The sequence below is a fragment of the Clarias gariepinus genome, chromosome 15, assembly GCF_024256425.1.
Source record: "Clarias gariepinus isolate MV-2021 ecotype Netherlands chromosome 15, CGAR_prim_01v2, whole genome shotgun sequence".
Lineage (NCBI taxonomy): Eukaryota > Metazoa > Chordata > Actinopteri > Siluriformes > Clariidae > Clarias > Clarias gariepinus.
The window spans coordinates 31881303-31902776 of record NC_071114.1 but is presented as its reverse complement, the minus strand read 5'-3'; the positions used below and the strand labels follow the sequence as shown (position 1 = coordinate 31902776).

At 38.6% G+C, this 21474-nt stretch overlaps 2 protein-coding genes and 1 long non-coding RNA gene across 5 annotated transcripts; 1 reads left to right on the top strand and 2 right to left on the bottom strand.

The window, feature by feature from the left end:
• Positions 1 to 10053: 10053 nt before the first annotated feature.
• LOC128542564 (uncharacterized) lies at positions 10054 to 11389 on the bottom strand. Its single transcript, XR_008365665.1, has 2 exons — positions 11046 to 11389; positions 10054 to 10648 (listed from the first exon to the last, which is right to left on the bottom strand). It is a non-coding gene; the product is annotated as an uncharacterized LOC128542564 (long non-coding RNA).
• A 37-nt stretch (positions 11390 to 11426) lies between these two features.
• Positions 11427 to 13718, bottom strand: calca (calcitonin/calcitonin-related polypeptide, alpha). 2 transcript variants are annotated; one of them, XM_053512473.1, is made up of 4 exons: positions 13594 to 13718; positions 12938 to 13052; positions 12413 to 12544; positions 11427 to 11835 (listed from the first exon to the last, which is right to left on the bottom strand). In XM_053512473.1, the coding sequence occupies exons 2-4, from the start codon at positions 13021 to 13023 to the stop codon at positions 11661 to 11663; spliced, it is 393 nt and encodes a 130-aa protein (XP_053368448.1). In that variant the 5' UTR covers positions 13024 to 13052; positions 13594 to 13718; the 3' UTR covers positions 11427 to 11660. The 2 variants fall into 2 exon arrangements, with proteins under 2 accessions (XP_053368448.1, XP_053368449.1); XM_053512474.1 differs by lacking the exon at positions 13594 to 13718 and adding an exon at positions 13171 to 13324.
• A 2422-nt stretch (positions 13719 to 16140) lies between these two features.
• Positions 16141 to 20954, top strand: LOC128543106 (vitamin D 25-hydroxylase). 2 transcript variants are annotated; one of them, XM_053513438.1, is made up of 6 exons: positions 16141 to 16218; positions 17222 to 17378; positions 18140 to 18281; positions 18787 to 19416; positions 19501 to 19827; positions 20097 to 20954. In XM_053513438.1, the coding sequence occupies exons 2-6, from the start codon at positions 17349 to 17351 to the stop codon at positions 20276 to 20278; spliced, it is 1311 nt and encodes a 436-aa protein (XP_053369413.1). In that variant the 5' UTR covers positions 16141 to 16218; positions 17222 to 17348; the 3' UTR covers positions 20279 to 20954. The 2 variants fall into 2 exon arrangements, with proteins under 2 accessions (XP_053369413.1, XP_053369412.1); XM_053513437.1 differs by lacking the exon at positions 16141 to 16218 and having other exon boundaries at positions 17142 to 17378.
• The last annotated feature ends 520 nt before the right edge of the window (positions 20955 to 21474 follow it).

The window sequence follows — 21474 nt, the reverse complement described above, 5'->3', positions numbered from 1 at the left end:
TGATATTGGCCTGTAATTGGACAGCTGACAGGGGTCAAGGTCAGGTTTCTTAATAATTGGTTTAATAACTGCTAATTTAAAAGATTTTGGAACATAACCAATGCTGAGTGAAGAATAAATTATTCTCAACATGGGTTCTGTTATTGCTGGTACTATCTGTTTAAGAAAATATACACACGTTCATTATAAAATATCTGTTGTAAAACAAAATAAAATTCATGTTTGCTTCAGCATTAGAAACAATATTGTTTTAGGTTAACTTTAAACACAATTCATCGTTGTACTTGGTTCGGCTTTTAGATAAAGTCCTTACATGCGCCATCTGGCGGATGTTCAGTGAAGCACAACACATTTATTTAAAATTCCTGAATGTTGCCTCCGGCAAGTCGGGGCACGCCGCATGCTAACTTGCGGGATCTCGCGGGAAAACACGCGCAGTCTTAATGGCCACATCTGTAATGTGTCAAATAGACACATCAACACGAACAGAAAAATGGCTGACTGGAAGCTCACTGTTAGAAAAAAATGGCTAGTGATTGGGGATTCTAACTTATCCAGTATTTCACCCTTTAAGAATCCAGTCCTCCAGGTCAAAAGCGATCCGGGCGCCACGTTCAGACACATGGAGGCCGTGATCAATAAAATCCCGAACATGTCATTTTATCATTGCCCATTAATGGTCAAGCACAGAGCGGTAAGGAGACCGCAATAAAACAGATGCAGGCAGCCTTAAGAGCAGCAAAAGAAAAATTCCCTCTGGCACAAATCTGGGTCCCAGAATTCAACTTTTCAGGAATGTTCGCAAATAAGGAACAAACACAATTGACCACCCTAAATTCTCATATCACGGCCAACCATATGTTTTGCCAGTTCCGGACAAAAAGTGACTGCGTACACTGGACAGCAGAAATGGCCAGAAACATCCTTCAACCCTGGCTCTAGTATTTCCCCAAAAGCCTGCATGTACAGGAGGGGAACCGTAATGTGGTTATCTTGTCCAAAAAATTCCACATCACTCCTGCACAACTTAGTCTGCTTAGTAAAGGCTTGAACTTTATCCCATCAAACAATATGACCATCAAGCACCCTAAAATACAAGATATTGTATGATCTACAACAATATCACAGAATACTTAAATTAGCGTCCTACTTTTCAAAACAAACAGACACAGATCCCCCTCCATTTACACCTAAATCAGATTGGATACCACCAAGTGATAAATCAGACCACCAGATCTCCAGAAGAGTCTAATCTCACCCCAGAGGAAATTAATGCTCTGAAGGAACTAAAACAACAAACACATTGTCATGAAGCCTGCAGACAAGGGTAGTTCAATTATTATATTTGATCGGGAACAATATTTATGGGAGGGATATAGACAATTATATGATAGCAAGTACTATAAAAAACTAGATAAATCTATTTTCTCAGACATTGTACCCATGATCAAGATGATAATCCAGTCCCTATACACACACAAATATATCAATGCAAAACAGAGGTCTTACTTACTGGGTAATACTGAACCTAGTAGTAGGAGATTCTACATGTAAAAAATACATAAGGACCCAACCAAATGGAGTAGGCCTCACGAAATTCCCCCAGGAAGGCCTATCGTGTCAGATTGCCATAGTGAAACCGATTAAACGGCGGAATATTTAGATTTTTACATAAATCCTCTTTCGATTGGTCATCCCAGCTATATCAAAGACACATATGACTTTGTCCAGAAAGTCAAAGGACTAAAAATCCCCCACAATGCTATCCTGTTCACCATGGACATCGATAGCCTCTACGCTAACATTATTTAAGAAGGAATACAGGCCATAAAGAATATTTTCCCAAAAAAACCCTACACCTCTAGGCCTGACGAACAACTAATTCAATTATTAGAAATTAATTTAAAAAAAAACGATTTCGAGTTTAATGGGGATTTTTTTCCCCTTCAAATGAAAGGCACAGCGATGGGCAAAAAGTTTGCCCCGGCCTACGCCAATATATTTAAGGCTGAATGAGAGACTTCAGCCCTATTTCAATGTAAAAAAAAAAACACTCTTATTTTTCGATATTAGAATGATATCTGGGAAATTTTGACTCATACGATGGAGGAATTTAAGGAATTTTTAGAGAGTCTTAATAACCATAATCCGTCTATCAGATTAAAATCCACCATCAGTCAGCTCTGTTGACTTTCTGGACACAACAACTTACAAAGGACCAGACTTCCATTCCACACACAAATTGGACATTAAGGTTTTCTTTAAAGAAACTACAAGTAGCGCGTGTCTTAAAGAAGACACGCGCTACTACACAAAACAAGTTTCCACCCCAAGCGGATTTTTTTACCCTAACCTAACCCTTGCCACCCTAGGCTTGCTCATAAAATAACAAATAAAATTAAATTCAATATTTATATAGTGCATATCTGTCATGATGTGGTTGTACAAGGGTCGGATGCAGATGCAGGTGCAATCACAAGTGTTCTTTATTTCTTTTTTACAAACAACAAACTAAACGAAGCTTAAGAAGCGAGTAGTCAAACTGGGTTTGAGACCTGCACTTCAGGGTCTCTCAGTCCTGGGAAACAGGCAAACACACTCACTTGTGATTTTGAGGAGAAACAAACACACGTGGTAACACAACCGTGGATGGACAGGGAGCTACGGGGTCGGCCGGTTTAAGTAGTGTAGCACACAAGGGGGACACAGGTAAAACTACTTTCGTGATATTAGTGAGACACATGCAGACACACTAGGGGCGAAAACAAAAGTAGACCGGGGAACCAGATCTTCTTCCCTGAGACCGCGGTGGCACAGATGTTACAATATCATCAAAGTTATTTGTCCCATAATCTAATTAAAAAAGTTAAACTCTCATATATATTGGAAAATGTTACAATATTTTAAGCTGTAAGCCATTATCATCAAAACTAAACAAAAGAAAAAGAGTTGAAATATTTCAATTTACATTTAATGAATCTAAAATATGTAAGATATTACCATCTCAATGATATACCATTTTTTTAGCTGCACTGTAGTTATTGGAGGTCGTAGGATAGGTTTGGGGATAGACACAAATGTTGCATTTTTAAAACAGGCACATAAAGTACACAGTAGTTAAAAGTAATTTCCATTAAAGATGTAAACAGCGAAGAGTTTATCGTCTCCCTGCAAATTCCACAGACCTTAATTTAATTAAGCATCACCTACTTATTTCGTTAAAAACAAACCACGATAGTTTAATTTCATGTCAAATGTCACAATGTGTTCTTCTTTGTCTTTGGGCTGTTCGCTTTCAGGGGTCGCCACAGCGAATCATCTGCCTCTGTCACGGTTCCTCAATCGGCGTGTGTGCTTAGGCATGACTGCGGAGGCGAGCTGGTGGTTCAAAAGAGGCTTTTATTAAGCTGAACATGAAACACAAAAGTAGAGCTCTTTCTGAAGAGCACGTTCGACACTTTAATGTCACCACTTAACAAAACCACACCGACATAAACCAGAATATATGAACAAAAGCTATAGCCTGTATATAAATAGCCTGACTGAACTTCAGTCAGGCTATTTATAATCATTAACCTAATTACTTTTCCTCGGTTCAGGTGAATGCTTGCGTCACCTGACCGAGGTGCAGTCTGGGACTTGAAGCCCAACTCAGCAAAACTACAAACATAAATAAACACATTGAAAACCAGTCTTTGGGCGCTTTGGTGCCCTCTAGGGGTTAACCCTTACAGCCTCCATCTAACCCTATCCTCTGCATCCTCTTCTCTCACACCAACTAACTTCATGTCCTCTCTCACTGCATCCATAAATCTCCTCTTTGGTCTTCCTCTAGACCTCCTGCCTGGCAGCTCCAACCTCAGCATCCTTCTACCGATATAAAATGTCACAATGTGTTCACTCTGTGTAATTTTGCCTCTTATCTGTCGAGTGGAATGACTCATCCTGCCTTCCCTAGTTTCTCTGTAATTCCCATTCAGTTGTCAATAAGCCATGAAATGAAGGATACAGTAATTGGCTATGACCTTTGATCACCTTCTTTTTGCATGAGAGTGTCTAATCACTGGTCTGAGATCTCCAGCACCAATGACCCATTTTGGTCATAAATCAGCACGGTTAATTTGCATGTGTCACGCTAATTCCATTCACAAGAAACGGGAAAACTTCAAATTGGAAGTTGATGGTCAAACCTCAAAACTATGTTAAGATTTTATGATAAATGTACTGTACTAAGATTAGGTAAATCAAGCTGGAACAGCAACAATAGGTAACCTTTTTAATACTGAGATAATCACATAATGAAACATAACAGCATTGTTTAAGGAGAGTCCTATGCAGTTAAATCTTATTTGCCTGTTGGAAGAGTTGTTTTGCCATTTAGACCCTCAGATCAATATTATCCACTCGCACAGGAGATGCAAGAAATACACACAAGCACGTTCACTATAAAGCAGCCAGGCCGCAAAAAGCTGCCATCAACATAATCCGATCGATAATGAACATATTCAAGAGCATTACTCCTTAATGAGTGTTCTTTTTCTCTGAGTTTAAATGTGAGGGAAGTAAAAGCCCTTACATTATCCAGATTCAATTGCATTTAGAAATGTGATTGCTGACTCATGCAATAAGTAAAACAAACAAGATATCATTACTGAACCTGTATGTTCAAACTGACTAAGTTCACTGCTATGAGCCACATTGTTTAATTCCGATTTTTTGGTCAGAGCATATTTGCATGTCATGCAGTTCATATACATATTTACAAGTGACTTTTATCTAACTTTAATGTGGACGCATCTGTCCTCTTAGATGTCACGTATGTGCACATCAATGCGTCTTTGATCACACCATTTGGGTTAAAAATACATCAAGTTCATTCTTCTACTTTTATTAATTTCAAATGGATATGATTGTAGCAAAAAAAAATATGCTTGGCATTTTGCTCAGGAGGACAGAATGCAGTTACCAAGCTGTATGTGTTGTGGTCCAGAACTAAGAAGAAAGTGAGATGCTTCATTTTTTTTTGTGTAGTATGAAATCCCTGCTCTGTTGTTGCTGGCTGACATCAGCACCCTACACATGCACGGAGGCAAAAACGTCAGATGATTCTGCTGGTTCTCACTGAACTCTCATGAACGGCTATGTATCCGATCAAGGATCACATTCGATTCAATTTCATTTCATTTAATTCAAGTAACTTTGTTATTGTTATAAATAACAGAGTAAAAAATAACAATGATATCACTAGAGAATCATCTTTTCAGGCGTGTAATAAAGTGCAACAATAGAGCAGCTGTGCAGCAAGCATAACGGCTACGATAGGATATGGGGGTGGAGGGGGCGCAAACCAAACAAAATTGTGTTGGCTGCATCAATGCAAAGTGCAGTTTACAGTTATTTTAACAGTGATGTGTGATTTGTAAGAATAGGTGGGACAGGGGCAGAAAGGGGATTCGTTCAGTTGCCTCATAGCTTTTGCAAAAGGACTGTGAGACAGTCTGGTTGTTCTGGTGCATATGGACCTGTATATTCCACCTGAGGGCAGTAACTGATGATGTGCAGGGTGATGCTAATCATGCAGGATGCTGTGCATTCGATAAAGGCAGCGTGTGGTGTAGATGCTGCTAATCTCTGTAAGACTAGTACCAATGATTTTCCCTGCTTCTTTCACCACCCGCTGCAGTGCTGCTTAAAAACCACACCAAGAGTCCACACTCTCTATAGCACAACAGTAAAAGTTCACTAAAAACTGCTGAAAAGCACTGCTGGGCCTTTCTTATGGCGAAGGTGGAATTATCGCATGTTAGGTCCTCCATCACAGTTAGGCAGAGAAATTTAAAGCTGGTGACATACTCTACCGTCCCAAGATCTGATCTGAAAAACATCAGACAGCATTCAAAAATTAGATTTGTGTCACATTAGGGAAAATAAAAAATCTGAATAGTCAAATAAAAAGTCACTTCAGGTCTGTAACGTGAACGTGTTCAGACTGCCATAAGCATTGCTAGCCCCAAGTCTAAGTGATTGAAGGCAAAGACTAGGCTGACGGCCAACCACTTCCTACAGTCTTTATGGTGGATACCTCTATTGGTAACACCTAACACAGGGGCCAGGTGTGTGATCTTGTTGTTGCCCCAAGGTTCATACGAATCTCAGTGGGAATTTCTCCTAAGGAAATTGGTACGACTGCCATTTAATTCTTAAGAAAAATGTACGGTATTCTTGAGGAAAAAAAAGTAGGCTTTTATATCCTACAGTGGCTGTAGAGTTCTTACATTCACCTTAAAGTTGCCTTAGGACCTTCATATGGCCTACATAAGTCGATCTTATAAATTTTTGTCTTAAGGTGGTCATACAGCACCCATATGTGCAACTTACAGCACTCTCAAGAAGTTTGTAGGAACATTTCCTGTTTGTCAGCACATTTTGTCACGGGATATAAAGTGGTGGCTGTTCACTCTCTCTGTTGCTACAAAATTTGTAAAAAATAATTTATTTCTGAGATGGCAATAATGTCAAGAAAACTGCAGTTGCACCTTCTCCAGCTGCATTTGCAAGACAAAGAAGAAGAAGATCTAGCAGTTATAGCTGCTGCTTTGGTACAGCTGCAGCAGGAAGAGCACGATGATCTATGCAAATATTGCAGATTAAAAACATAGAACCCTACCTGCAAGATAGGCAGAAATATCTAGATGTAACGATCTAGAAATGGTGAAGAAATGTGCTGTTATCTTTTTGAACCTCTCGGCAGTAAATAATGAATTGTATGGCGCACTTGTAGCTTTTACACAACCCCCATAAGAACATCACAAACACCACATGTATGACATACTGCTGCCTTGTGAACACCTTACTTCTGCCTTAAAAATGCCATGGTGCGTTTGTATAAATGCCATACGAATATCGGTTCATACGGTGTGCATAGAAACGCTCATATGAACAACTTATTGTATTCTTGCGGCATACCTGCAGTCACAGTAGGAATATGGGCTTCTGGAAATGTTTCACTGTCATAAAGCAAATCTCTCAATTACACAAAATATTTCATCATTAAATATTACACACTGCTGTGGTTATCTGTAATGCAATACCATGCAGAAGTTTCTAAAGTAGAAAGTATAAATATTTGCTGTAGGATGTAGTGGTGTAAAAATAAGAAGAAGGAAGTATTGTTTAATAAAGTAAAGTACAGATACATGAAATATGCACTTATGTATAGTAAAGAAGTAACTGTACTTGGTTACCTTCTGCCAGAGGTGGACAGAGTACACAGGTTCATTACTTGAGTAAAAGTACAGATACCCCTTGCTAAATTTTACTTAAGTACAAGTAAAAGTACTACAGTCAGATGCCTAATTAAGTTAAAGTACTGAAGTAGTTGTTTTTTTTTTTAAGTATTTGAGTATCAAGAGTACAAGAGTACAATTTCTAAATAATGCATTACTTCTGCCACAGTGATTACATTTATGTACAGAAACATGGAGTACATCTGAGTGGCTAGCTACAGCTGGCAAATTCGTTGGTGTATGTGGCTCCGACTACCCAGGCGTAACCGAGAATGTAAAAAGCTGCATTATCGCAGCTAGCCAATCATTTAGTGCAGTTTTCTGTAGCTAGAATAGCTTAGAAATGTAAGGAAGTTTATTTCAATGTACGTACCTTGACATGCTTCCGCAAGTTGGAGGATGAATTTTTGTAGGCGGTGATGAAGTTCATTAACTTGTTTAGAAAATTGAAATAGTTTGGCGAGGTGGGGCCACGGGTTGGCACATTCCCGGGATGGACCTGCTGCGTTGTTTGAGAGGGAAACAACAATTCGAGGGTTTCTGAGATTTGTCTTTTTTCCTTTTTGTTAGAAGAAGTAACGGGTACTCAGGCTTATGGATGGAAATGTAGCGGAGTAAAGAGTACAATATTTGCCTCTCAAATGTACTTGAGTAAAGTCATGAGTACTCCCCAAAAATGATACTCAATTAAAGTACAGATCCCTCAAAATTGTACTTAAGTACTGTACTCAAGTAAATGTACTCCATTACTGTCTGGCTCTGCCTCCTACCTCCCTGTTTCTAGAGATCAGTACAGTATCCATCCATCCATCCATCCATGCATCCATCCATCCATGTATTGTTTGCAAGTTGTATTTTATACAACTTCCACGGCTTGAAACTATTACAACTGTACAGTATTATAAAGGCTAGTGATGTTTTGCTCAATTCATGCTATGCTTTACATTTTAGGATTTTTTCCCCCTTCCATATCTGGATCATATTTGTCATAGCCTAATGGATTGGCTGGCTGCCATTTGGAGAAAAAAGCACTGTGCTTTTAAGTATCTGTGCGTTAACTTGGGGCGTTGACAGCATCCATTTAGGTCAGTTCCCCTTTTTCCTGCCATGAGTTTAATATGGCTAATACACCTATTGACGTCACTGCATGGGGAAATGGCTGTTTACTGTAAACTCTTCAATTAGCACGCCCATTTAAAATAGTATTTTATAGCTCTTTACTGCTTTGTGTTATTTCAGCAAAAGCCACACACATATGCATGCTGATTCTCACTTGCTTGTATAAAACATTACATTTTGCCATTTTTATCCTCTCCAAATTTATGCTCCTGCTGACTTAATGAACCAGATGTGCAAGATGTGTGCAGGAAAGGTACCAAAAGTTTGCGCATGGTTATAAATTGACTGTCTGGTTGTTAGGCTCTGCTTTTCAGTAATTGAGGCATGAGGGGATACAATATCTCCTTATTAGCAGAGAGCAATGGGGTGGGCAGGAGCAGGACAGTAATATGAAATGAGTCACTCCTACTATGAGGGCACAGAGGTTAATTAACAAAGCATCTTACTGGAGCAGGGCCATTTGGACTGTGTAAAATATGGATATAAAAAAAAGCACTTGATGTAACTCAGTGAGACCAGCTAAGGACAACATACCAGGAATCTTGCATCAGTACTTTTAATACCTTGCAACTCATTCAAGTTATATGAATATAATGTTAGTCATGACTCATTTTAGATATTCTCCGATTTTTCTCAATTAAGTTCGGATCTTCTTGTTTTGCACACGTAAACTGCAAAGCAAATTTCTGCAAGATATCTTTAACAAATACTAAGATAACTCTGACTATAGCCATATAATATTAAAATCTTAATAAATTGAACCAGATCAGTTTTGTTGTGAATGTTTTAAACTCTTTAAATCTGTATCAGTTCTCTCATGTACTGTCATGCAATTTTGTATTTTAAATTAATAGCAATAATTTTTTGAATGTTGGAAAACGTGACATGGTTTTTTTTCTGCAGTTCCACTGCACATTTTACTTTATTTAACCTCAAACCAAAAACTAATTCAATTGAATGATTTATTTTCCTACTGTCATGGTAATGCAGAAAAAAAAAAAATATATATATATATATATTCTGAATTATGGCTTAATTGTTAACTTGTTAGCTTGTCGACCTCCCTGAATGTTATAACCGTCATCTTCCTCCTCCTCCTCCTCTTCCTCCTCGGGTTATAATAAGTGCTACCTTCTTCAAACAAACAAATAAATAACTATACATGAAGGAATTGATATGTATGTAAACAGAATGTGCTCATGCATGGAAAAGTATCAGCAGTGAAAATGTAACTTGTTAATTAGCTCCAGCTTACTATTGAGAATAAAGTGGATAGTGACAGGCCGTTCTCAGGGGCTTAGTTTGAGATGGTTGCTGTCATTTTAAATGCTCAGATGGCCTAATAAGGAAAAATAACATGCGGTGCATTCTGCTTCCTCTTGTTCCTTAGGGACCAATGTACGCACGCTGTTGTTATATTCCTGTGCTTTTATGTATCAAGTTATTTCTGATTTACGGTTATTTGGTCACAGTGTTCACGTCACCGCTTAGCTCTTTTTTCGGAGTGAGACTCAGAGAGATCTGTTCACAGATCTGTTCAAATTCTCATAATACTATTTATCTTTTCATTCTTTAATCCACAACATGTTGGAGAATATGACACAAACCGTCACTTAAACAGGGCAATGAAACAAAAACCGAAATCATATGTATCTAAAATACATTTTATTCTTGCTCAGGTTCACAACTGTTACAACTTTATCATTATCATTGATTGCAACTCTCTTTTTCTGCATCAGACATTCTGTACAACAGCGGTATGTAAAGTGGATTTACATCAAGGCACGAGACACGTCCATAAGTCAGGGAAGCCTTTTTCAAGGCACTGCTTTAATTTCATCCCCACAAAACTGCGACGTGCAGCAGAGGAACATGGGCCACAGCATACTGTACACACGATGTGCTCTCTGTTAACAGTAAAGAATGTACAATCATTCTCATCACTCTCGTCACTCTCGCTCAATTTTTATGGGATTGAAAAATGAGCATGACCACTTTTAAATGGATGTTAATGTTTTCTTGCTTTTTTAACCATTTCTTTCTTTTTTAATAGAGAGCCAAACAATAACAGTTTGAGAATGGGCTTTTGCATTTTACAGATCAATGCGGTCAACAGGAATCCATTCAGATGATGAGTGAAATGATGTCCATTCCCGGGGATCTTGATGCACATGTTGATTTTTTTTTTCTTTTCTCTCTTGATCATGGCACGGCAGAGAGCTATAAATGTATAGCCTGGCAACCTGAAAATAAATAAAATGTTTAAGCAATTTAGCATCAAAGGAGAATATAAGAGCTGAGAGTATGAGAGTTCTGCTCTTCTCTATACAATACGCAATCTTTGCACAAAACAATAAACATTTAGATGGTTTTAGGTTCGACCATTTAGAGGAATGATATTTATAATAGGTACACAATAAGGTATGGTAAAAAGTGACAGAAATAAAATTATATATTTATACGTATAACCTTATAATTTTGTGTAGAATAAAATCCATTAAACTGAGTCGACTACTTTCCTATTCTGCCATTTTTCACTCTTCCACCCCACGCTAAAATATGCAAACTATGCCAAATAAAAGTTAGGTAAATAAAATACATAAGGGCTATACATTTAAAAATGCCAAAGAGGTTTCTCACCATATTGCTAAGACATTTATGTCTACTCTTGACTCAATCTCCTTCGCCGACCAAACGCATGTGATCCAACGTTGGTTGGGACAAACTTGCTGCTTCCAATTCCTCCTGAGCGGTTCAGGAAATCTGCCAAGCGATGGGTCACACATGTAGCTGTATTGCAGGCTCGCTTCTGTGCTGTAATGCTGGAGGGAATAAATGTAAATAACAGTGAGGACTTGATGTTTTAATGCAACAAAAAATATTAGGTTACCATGATGATGGTATCTTACCTATAGTCCTTTAGACTAGGTTTAATTTGAGATTTAAAACAACGTGATGGTTTTTTGTTATGTTATGTTTTTTTTGTTTTTTTTTTTGGGTTCAATAAGTAAATAGACAGGCTTGTTTTGTAAAAATATTTTTATTCAGGTTAAAAGTGAGACTGTTGAGACTGTCAAAGAGAGCTGCCCAAGTGAAAACAGATAGGTAAGACATTATGAAAGAAGACATTAAAGTATGCTGTCTCTGCCAATGAAGATTAAAAAGGGACAGATAAGGAAATCAAGTCAGACAAGCAAAAAGAAATCCACATGCATGGGCATTTAAAGAGCAGGACCACGGCCGAGCAGCAGGCTCTTAGATGAGATGGGTCATTTCTCTGTACACATGCTCTGCACTGCGCTTCTTTCCTGGGGTTCCTGCTCCTACATTGGTGCGTGGGTATGTTTGCAGCTTGTGCAGTTCTTGTGAAAGCTTTCCCAGAACACAGGTGCTCAGGTTGGAGCAGCGCTTGGACATGGATCTGCCCACGCTGTTAGAGAAGAGATACACACAGCTCACAGTAACAGAACAGATCATGCAAAACACATTTCAGTTTTCTTACAATGAAGAGCCAGATGCGTATCAAACTAAACATGCCTTCTCCCTAAGTACAATTACTTCATGCTCATACGCACTGCTTTGATCAACAAATTCTAAAGTTTCTGTCTAATTTGGCATCATCACAGCGATGGACAAATCATGCAAAATGTTATTTCTTGTATTTATGGAGACCATGCTGTCCTATCAATTGCATGCTTTGCAGGCAATGTTGCATAAAGTTCTCAGGAAGAAATCAAACCTCATGCAAAAACTGGAGATTGGCAGAGAATCTGTTGCACCGATTCATTCGTTTTTCATTATATAAATGAGTACAGGTCTTTTCTGGACATACCTCAATTGTAAAAAGATTTGCAGCCATTATCTTATAACTACAGGGCTTTTGCTCTCATGAAGAATCCTTTTAGATTCACTTCTTTAAAAAAGAGAAAATAAATGCACCATCCTTCAAATAATCTGTAAAACTGTTATCTTGGTTTTGAATTTCTTTTAATCAGAACAACATGTACCTGTTCTCCTCGGGCTCCTGTTGATCAAGGTCTTCTGCAGTCATCTGCACAAACTCTTTGATAAATGCATTTAGCAACCTCCTCGCTTCATAGTCAGAAAGCATGGCTTCATCTGAGGGCTCCAGCGCAGGCCTGAACAATGATCGAGAGTGGAAATGCACAGCTTTAGATAATGCAGAAATGCAAGAATGAGAGAGAGATAGACAGACAGAGAGAGATGGAGAGAGAGAGGGTTCTTCTTGAGCCTGATGATAATCAAAAACAATCTGCTAAGAGTGTGCCACTTAAAAGCTGTCCTGTTGCCAAGTTTAGATTTATCGCAGGATCAATACTGTCGTAAGCAGATTGGGTTTGGCCCGAATTCCTCTGATGTAATCAGAACTGATCCCACCGCACACTAACAGTGAGCACAAGCGTTATTTACCATTTAAAGGTTTATACTTGAACTACATTCTTTAGATGAACATCCTATCCCAAAATACGTCTGTTTTAAAGCGTCATAATCAGCTGTATAAAAAGTCTCACCTGGATGGTGCTGCATTTGAGCAGTACATCTGACAGATAATCAAAGCATAGGCAACGAAGAAAGCGGAGATCTTCAACATAACCATGGTCCACTGTGACAAGGAATGAAGCTGTTCTGTGGACAAAATATTTATATATTATATTAATATTATATTATCATATATTTATACTACACATTATACTATGTTTAGACATTTTTAATTCCCCTGTCATCATTAAAACATCATTCTCACATTGTTCAACCTTCACTTTTTCCACTTTTAATGTACAAAACTATTTTAAATGATCTTGTAAATGACAGCAGATGTTCTAATGCTCTCTGTATCGACTTCGGTTTGTCAAGTCACTGCTGATATGTTGTGCTGGCATCTGCCTGTGAGTAAAGCATAAGAGATATTAGCTGGATTAGAAGCGCTCCTGTGGGACGCTGTGCATTAGTGTAATGAGCGACCAGTCCACAGAAGCCTTCCAAGTCTCCTTTAAAAGGAATCCATGGAGTATGCTTCTTTTTTTCCTCTGCTGCACACATACCAAAGCTCCTAAACCACCCCTGCATTCAGTTTTAGGAATAAAATGATATTGTTCTGTTTCAGAGTCTATTCCGAAAACATGTGCACTTTTCATTTTAGTGTTAGAAAGAAGCCTTAATAACCTACCTGGTAATGTTACAGCTCACTGGAAAATTGTAGAAAATTCTTGATGCAAACCGAAGGGTTAACTCAAGTTGATGAGATTTAGCGTCTGTTGCATTCAGCTGCAGGACGGCTGCATATATACTCACCATTAGGGTCCCACTATTGACAGTGTGGGTGGTTAATGATCCCCCAACAGCCAATCAGAGTCTGTCCTGATTCAGGATGTGGCCAATCCCATGACGCTTCATCCTGAAAGTGATGAAGGGAATGGCGCATACAATGACGTCATTCTTTGGTCACAAATTGTCCCATTCACAAAAATTCACTAGTGATCAGCAGCAGATATCAGAGAAATTGTTAAGCAGAATATATAATATGTACTTATATATATGCAAACAATACGTTATTATAATAAGAGCAGCCCCTGTTCTTGTTTGCTTCCTGTTATTCTGCATTGTGCTTCTTCAGAAATCAATCAAGACCCAAATGATCTTTCAAAAGCATTTTAAAAAAGCACAATATTATTGGGAAATTATCCATTACCACTAACAACAACAACAACAAAAAACCTTAGCTTAATTAAAAACCTTAATTTTACAATTGCATTATTGGCAGCGGGTAAATGGAAGAGTGCATCTGGTTTGTGTGCAGATCTTTCAGGGTTTTTAGTTTCAATTCCTAACTTTTAAGAATGCCTACATTATCCTACTTGTAACCCATCATTAATTATGTAAGATTAAAACCACTAAATAAAGGTTTGCATTAATCTACCAAAAGCTGCAGAAACAATCTCCTGTAAGAATGTGTGCAATCGATCAGTGTTCTTCACTTCCTCATTTGTGACGTGACCCCTAGTGGAAATCAAAGAGGTTGACATTAATGAGCCTCATCTCTCAGGCCCGGTTCAAACATCAGTTTTCCTCTGAGTATCTTCCAACTCTCCTCTTCATTATTGACTAAGACTTCATAAAGCATCACCACAGACAGCCAGTGTTTGCGTCACATAGAAACCCCATTATCATGGACGAGCCTTTTAGTGGCATCAAACTTGAGGAGGCAATGATGACCAAAGACGTAAATCAGTGAGACAGATCAGCAGTGGGGACTCCGTCTGAGCCTAGTTACAAACACACAGCTGTGTTCTCAAATGGCCTCTTCAGTTTAATGAATCACAAGTGCACAAAGACATAGTGTGTCCATAGATCACCCTTAGAAGTTTCCATCTTTTGCATCAAACTTTTGGAGTCAATATGGTAACCTTTCCAGTCCAACCATTTCCTGGAGCACCCACCCTCGTGTAAGTTAGTTCAAGTGACAGATAGTCATTTGTAAGCCAAGATGATAGTCTGCATTCGTTATTTCTCCATAGTTTTCCACGACATGGGACGTCTGATACAGGATGAAGGGGAAAATATGTCCATACCTTTCTGAAGGACTAAAAATACAAATGTTTCATTCAAACGCAATTAAATATCTTTAAAGTTGCCGATCTGCACCTGTCACGTAAATGGAGTGTTTGGGCACCTGTAGGCTGGAAAGAAACAGGATTTAAAATAATGCTGTAAAAGGTTTAAGAGGGAAAGCAAATACAATTCATAACCCTTGGTGAGACAGAGTCCTGCATTAAGAGTAGAAGAGCGCTTACACAGTCCATCTTCAAACATTAAGGAAATGAGATTTAATCACTGAATGTTGGCCATCAATCACCAGTACATGCTGGAGTCTTCCCAATCTCATCTGTGTGCTGATCACATGGTCTTCCTTTTACATAGACACCATTCAATTCGACTTGCACATAGTGAAACACCTCGCAGTCAGCTTACTTATTGCAAATTGTTGGGAAAAAATTGCTGATGAGGATATACAGACTGGTCCGAAAGTCTAGATCTATAGACAATTTTCCTTATATGAAGTTTGATATTTGTTTTTTTATTTTAGATGCATGAATGAACATATAAGACACTGTATACTCAATATTGTTTAACAAAGCATTATATACACAGTATAGTGCCTTGACCAAAGCAATATTTTCTATTATAACTTTGGAAGCTCAAAACATTTTCAAGGGCATTGAATTCTCTAATGAGTTAATTATCATTTTAATGTTATATAAAATGTAATAAGTAGTTTTAGATAAGATTGTATACCTCATCTGTTCTGAAAAAAATAAATAAAATTAAAAAAAAATATATATATAGTTGAAGCAACGATGAGCGGGCCCAAGCACCCTGCAACTTCTTCTTGTTAAATTGAGCCCAGGACACGCAATGCGGACGTGGTTCGGCACAATGAGCCCTAAATGTGTACCGGGTTTCACAAGTGTGTGTGAGCTATGCAGCAGAATCTGCTGCCATTAAGATGCCGGAGATTTTGCTGCATAGCTCATACAGTGCGTACTCATAGGGCCCTTCACAGACTATGACAACATAGGGCCGATGTCATAGTGCGCGTGCTCTAATCACACACTATGACGTAGGAGCTGACGTCATAGTGCTTATGCCCTTAATACAATTCAATTCAATTTTTATTTGTATAGCGCTTTTAACAATTATCATTGTCGCAAAGCAGCTTTACACAATCAGAAGAATTATTTAAGTTTGTATGGAATGTGAGTGTGCATGAATCAAGATGAGCAGATCGTCCCCGGTGAGCAAGCCGCCGCGGGCGACAGTGGCAAGGAAAAACTGATCTACAAACTGTTAATGAAGTGGCTAATACAAACATGATCATTCGGGATTGCTGTGCTTATTACACTCTCCTGAGCAATTCAAAAATTCTAAAACAAGCTTATAACTGTTTGTAGATCAGTTTATCCAGAAGGGTTCCACTAGGAACCAATCATCTTTTGAGAACTGTTGCAACAATTTTCCTGGTGGAACAAAACGTCAGGGATTTGAAAGAACCCAAAAAGTTCCCAAAAGAACTTTATTTCACCAGTTGGGACTTAATCTTTTTAGGTGTGGATCAAAAAGTGGCCCATGTTAAAGCATTGTTTAAAAAAAAAAAAAAAAAAGATTTGCTTGGTATAACCATCCAAACCTAGTTATAAAACAAATGACCTGGAAATTAAAAATAATAATATAATAATAATTCTGATCTCCAGCACAGAGTAAATTTCTTGCACTGAGAGCGGTGTGAGCAGTTCTGGCAATGTGAAATGATGAATTGAAACACTTAAATGCACTTACATTTAATCTGATGGCAGAGTTAGAAATCATGAGCTCGAAGTTATATAATATATAATATATAATATATAAGAATACAAGATGAATATATCTGCCTCTGAGATGAGTTTTAACTAAACTTTTTCTCCAGATGTGTCACCTGGGCTTCTTCACATAACTCTTACGTCAGGTTCGCAGAATTGATTCATTGATCCCGTTTTTATTCCTTATCTTTACTTTTCCCGAGTAAACGGCCCTGTGACTGATCGATGGTGATCAGCAGAAACCCCGCGGTCGGGACGGATCTCTCGGCCAATCTCAGAGCGCCAGAGGCGGAGGATCCGCTCCATGTCCCGCTGAGACCCGACACTCGGCCACTCAGCCAGAGCTCGGGTCTGAGGAACGATGTCGATGAACAGCTTGATACTGCGGCTGACTTTGTCTCATGGCAAGGCAGTGTTTTATTTCTGCACTTTACTCTGCAGCTGCCTGACACTGCTGCTGATCCGGCAGCTCCTGCGGCAGCGGAGACCGCGAGGCTTCCCCCCGGGGCCCTCCATCCTGCCGGTCATCGGGAACATCCTGTCTCTTGCCACCGAGCCACACGTCTACATGAGGAAACAGAGCGAGATCTACGGCCAGGTGACTCTCTCTCTCTCTCTCTCTCTCTCTCTCTCTCTCTCGTAAATCCGTCTGATTTCATTATAATTGTGTATGTTTTTTAAAGCTTTCTCTTTTCATTCTACATATTAAATAATTAAAAATACATAATAAATAGATTTTTTTTTTAAAAAAGAAAAAAAGACGTGCAAGCTTACAAACAAACTGAAATGGAGAGATAAAACCCGACCTTCAGTCCCTATGTTAAAGATTAAAACTTTTAAGATAAGTGTTGGTTGAGGCATTTCTTTTATTTAAAGTCAGTTAAATCATTAACATTGACATTATAATATATGCATATAATATTTACAGGCTCGCTAATTAATTATTATATCATCATAAGAACACAAGCCTTGTGCTGTCTCACTCCAAGAGTGTCTTTCCCAGAAGCACTGCGCTTATAAAAACCCCTACAAACTCATGTACTGTAGATTAGACACAGAGTGCAGTAGATTTGATCATTTTAGGGCAGATACTGTCACAGGTTACAGATTATTTTAATTTTTGTTTTTAAACAGTCCAAAAGGCACATGTTAGGAAATATAAAAATAAATATTTCAAACCTTTCAAAAGTATTTAAATTCTCGCATGAAAAATGTTTTTCAATGCAATTTTCTAAGTGTGACTACAATCAAACATTAATGGTACATAAAATCTTATATTGGCAAATGCTTTATTCCCACATTTACCAAATGCAAACTAAACTTCTTGCTGAAAGTAACGCTGAATTAATCAATTTCCAGATCTTTAGTCTCGACTTGGGAGGAATATCAACCGTCATTCTAAATGGCTATGATGTCATCAAAGAATGTCTGTATCACCAGAATGAGGTGTTTGCAGATAGGCCATCTCTACCTTTATTCCAGAAAATGACAAAAATGGGAGGTATGGTGTACTGTTCAAATATTTGCTTTTGCCCACAGGAATTGTTCAAACAAAAAGTCCAGAGCTAGCACGGAGTTGAGAGCTTAGTTCCGTAGACCATAATTACTCATCATAGTTATTGCAGAACGTGGCACAACAGCATGAATGATCGTTAATAGCTGTTGAAGGTATTTCAGGTTCTTCATTGAACTTTTGCGTACAGACAGAAGGATGGTGAGGAGAGCAGATAAGGGATGTGAGGCAGGCCAAGGATGATGTTTATTTATACTTCCACAATCCTTAAGAATTTTTTTATCCTGTGCATATGATTCATGGAGAGAAGTTGCATAACATAGTTTTGTCTTCAAAGTTTCACCATCCTGAACTATTTGTCATTGAAACAGAAATGGGCCAAGGCTGCAGTATGACACACAGCTCCAGGAATATTCTGATACTGACTAATGGATTTGCTTTAAAGCAGCCAATTTTTCACATGAAGCTTACTCCTCATTAATTCATTTTCTAGGACTTCTCAACTGTAAATATGGTCGTGGATGGATGGAGCATCGCAAGTTGGCTGTTAATAGCTTCCGCTACTTTGGCAGTGGGCAAATGATGTTTCACAGGATATCTGAAGAGTGCATATTCTTTTTAGATGCTATTGACAAGCACAACGGAAAACCTTTTAACCCAAAACACCTAGTTACCAATGCAGTCTCCAATGTAACCAACCTTGTAATATTTGGACAGCGATTCACCTATGATGACCTGGACTTCCAGCACATGATCGACATCTTCAGCGAAAATGTGGAGCTGGCTGCTAGTGCCTGGGCCTTCCTCTACAATGCCTTCCCATGGTTTGAATACCTGCCATTTGGAAAGCACCGGAGGCTATTTCGCAATGCTGATGAGGTGTATGTCTTCCTGCAACAGATAATCGAGCGCTTTTCACAGGGAAGAGTGCGACAATTGCCAAGGCATTACATCGATACTTACTTGGATGAAATGGAACAGAGCACTAGGGACAAAACCACGTCCTTCTCCAAAGAGAACCTGATTTTCTCAGTAGGAGAACTTATTATTGCCGGCACAGAGACCACCACTAATACCATGCGCTGGGCCATGCTCTATCTGGCTCTCTACCCCAGCATACAAGGTAGGTTTACCGCTTAACTTGACTTTGCTTTCATCAAGTCAACTGCAAAAAGAATTTATCACGTGTGGCTTCTTCTGTGTTCAGATAAGATTCACAGAGAGATTGACTCTATCTTAAATGGCAAATTACCAACCATGGAAGACAAGCAGAAGATGCCTTATGTAGAGGCAGTGTTGCATGAAGTCATGCGCTTCTGCAACATTGCTCCTCTCGGCATCTTCCGAGCTACTTCTCAGGATGCTGTTGTCAGAGGTTACACCATCCCCAAGGGGACCATGGTCATCACCAACCTGTATTCTGTGCACTTTGATGAGAAATACTGGAGCAACCCTGCTATCTTCTGCCCTGAAAGGTTTCTGGACAAAAATGGCCAATTTATCAAAAGAGAGGCCTTTCTTCCTTTTTCAGTAGGTAAGTATATTGGTCAATAATCGATAGAAATATTTGAAAATGTATAACGTTTAATACTAGATATTAAATGTGGCATGGAGTTAGGAACACAAAGAAAAGAGTAAAAATGGAAATAAAAAATAAAAAGTTTAACAGAACTCAGTTTAATTTAAGGCATTACTTTCCAAATTTTATTAATAAAATTAATATTTATTAAATAATATAGTTTATTATTTCATAACTCTTGTTTTCATCTTTACATGGCTAATAAGGCTTGTTATGTTCTTTAGGCAGACGCCAATGTCTTGGTGAGCAGCTGGCCAGAATGGAGATGTTCCTTTTCTTCACCACATTGCTACAGAAGTTTCATCTGCAGTTTCCCAAAGGCTACATTCCAAGCATCACTCCTAAACTTGGCATGACCCTGCAGCCACAGCCTTACACCATATGTGCTATCAGGAGACAGCAATAAAACCTCATCTGTCCACCAAAGACACACATTTTTCCACCTCAGTGGATCTTACTGAGAAAATCCACCAGCCAGATAAGCAACCTTGCTCTGAATTCCGCACTGACGTCTGGTACTGACTGTGGAGAATTCTTAGAATGTGTCCTCTTTATGGTTTCATGAAGCTAATGCAGACAGTGAGCGGGAAATGAGGCCTGTATACGCACAGCCGTGTTCGTCTGTTGCATTACGGTGATTAAGAGGACCATTGAAACGTGAACGAGCGGTGAATTTCATAACAGATGTTAAGATAAGTGGTAATGTTACGTTAATTATTTACAGACTGCACTTTTAATACACTTTTTTTTTATTCCTCGAAATTGGGAACACACAGTTCTCTCATTTGTGTAGCAGACTGAAAGAGATATCAGCGGCCTTTCTCAGAAAGATTTGCAAATGCCACTTGCATACAATTGGCTCAAGTCCATGTAGCAGTGCTGAGCTAACTCAGCGGAAATGGGCTTCCAGGCTGTAGATCTGCCACTATCTCCATAGGGATGTCATTGAACTTGACTTTGTTATATACACTTTGTAAGAAATCAGAACTTTGTACCATACCACGTGCATTTATTATATTTCATACTGTTCAGGTATCTCTGAAAGAACTATAGTCTAAATTCGAATAAACCTTAAAAAAATATTTTCTTTACAGCACTACAGTGTTGGGCTCATTGAATGTCTAAAATGTTTGTCTTCTAGAGCTCTTTATGGCCAAGTTATCTCTAACCCAAGATGACATGCTTTTGTGCGACTTCCGTCCTACTGGTGATTGGGCACGAGATTCAACTGATAACATCACTGACAGATTTATTGGAAATTTCATTCAACTCAGCAGTTGTTCATATTTTTTATATTAATACAATTTGAATGACACTGAAGAATCATCAGAATGCTTTTAGCGTTCATTTAGATTTCGTTTTGTACCATGTGTGTTACTGAAACTGCAATCAACTGCTTCCGTTCAATGTAGAAGTGGAATTACAGACAGGGAATGTTTTCTGACAAGTCCTCAAGAACAAGGTCAAGAATGACAAAACCGCAGGATGATGTGGGTATAACAGGCAGCTAGCGAGCGGATGCTAGCGAGTGGATGGGTTCATCCACTCAAGTATGATAAGCGAGTTCAACAAGTGATGAAGCAGGTAGCATCAGGGGCAGGT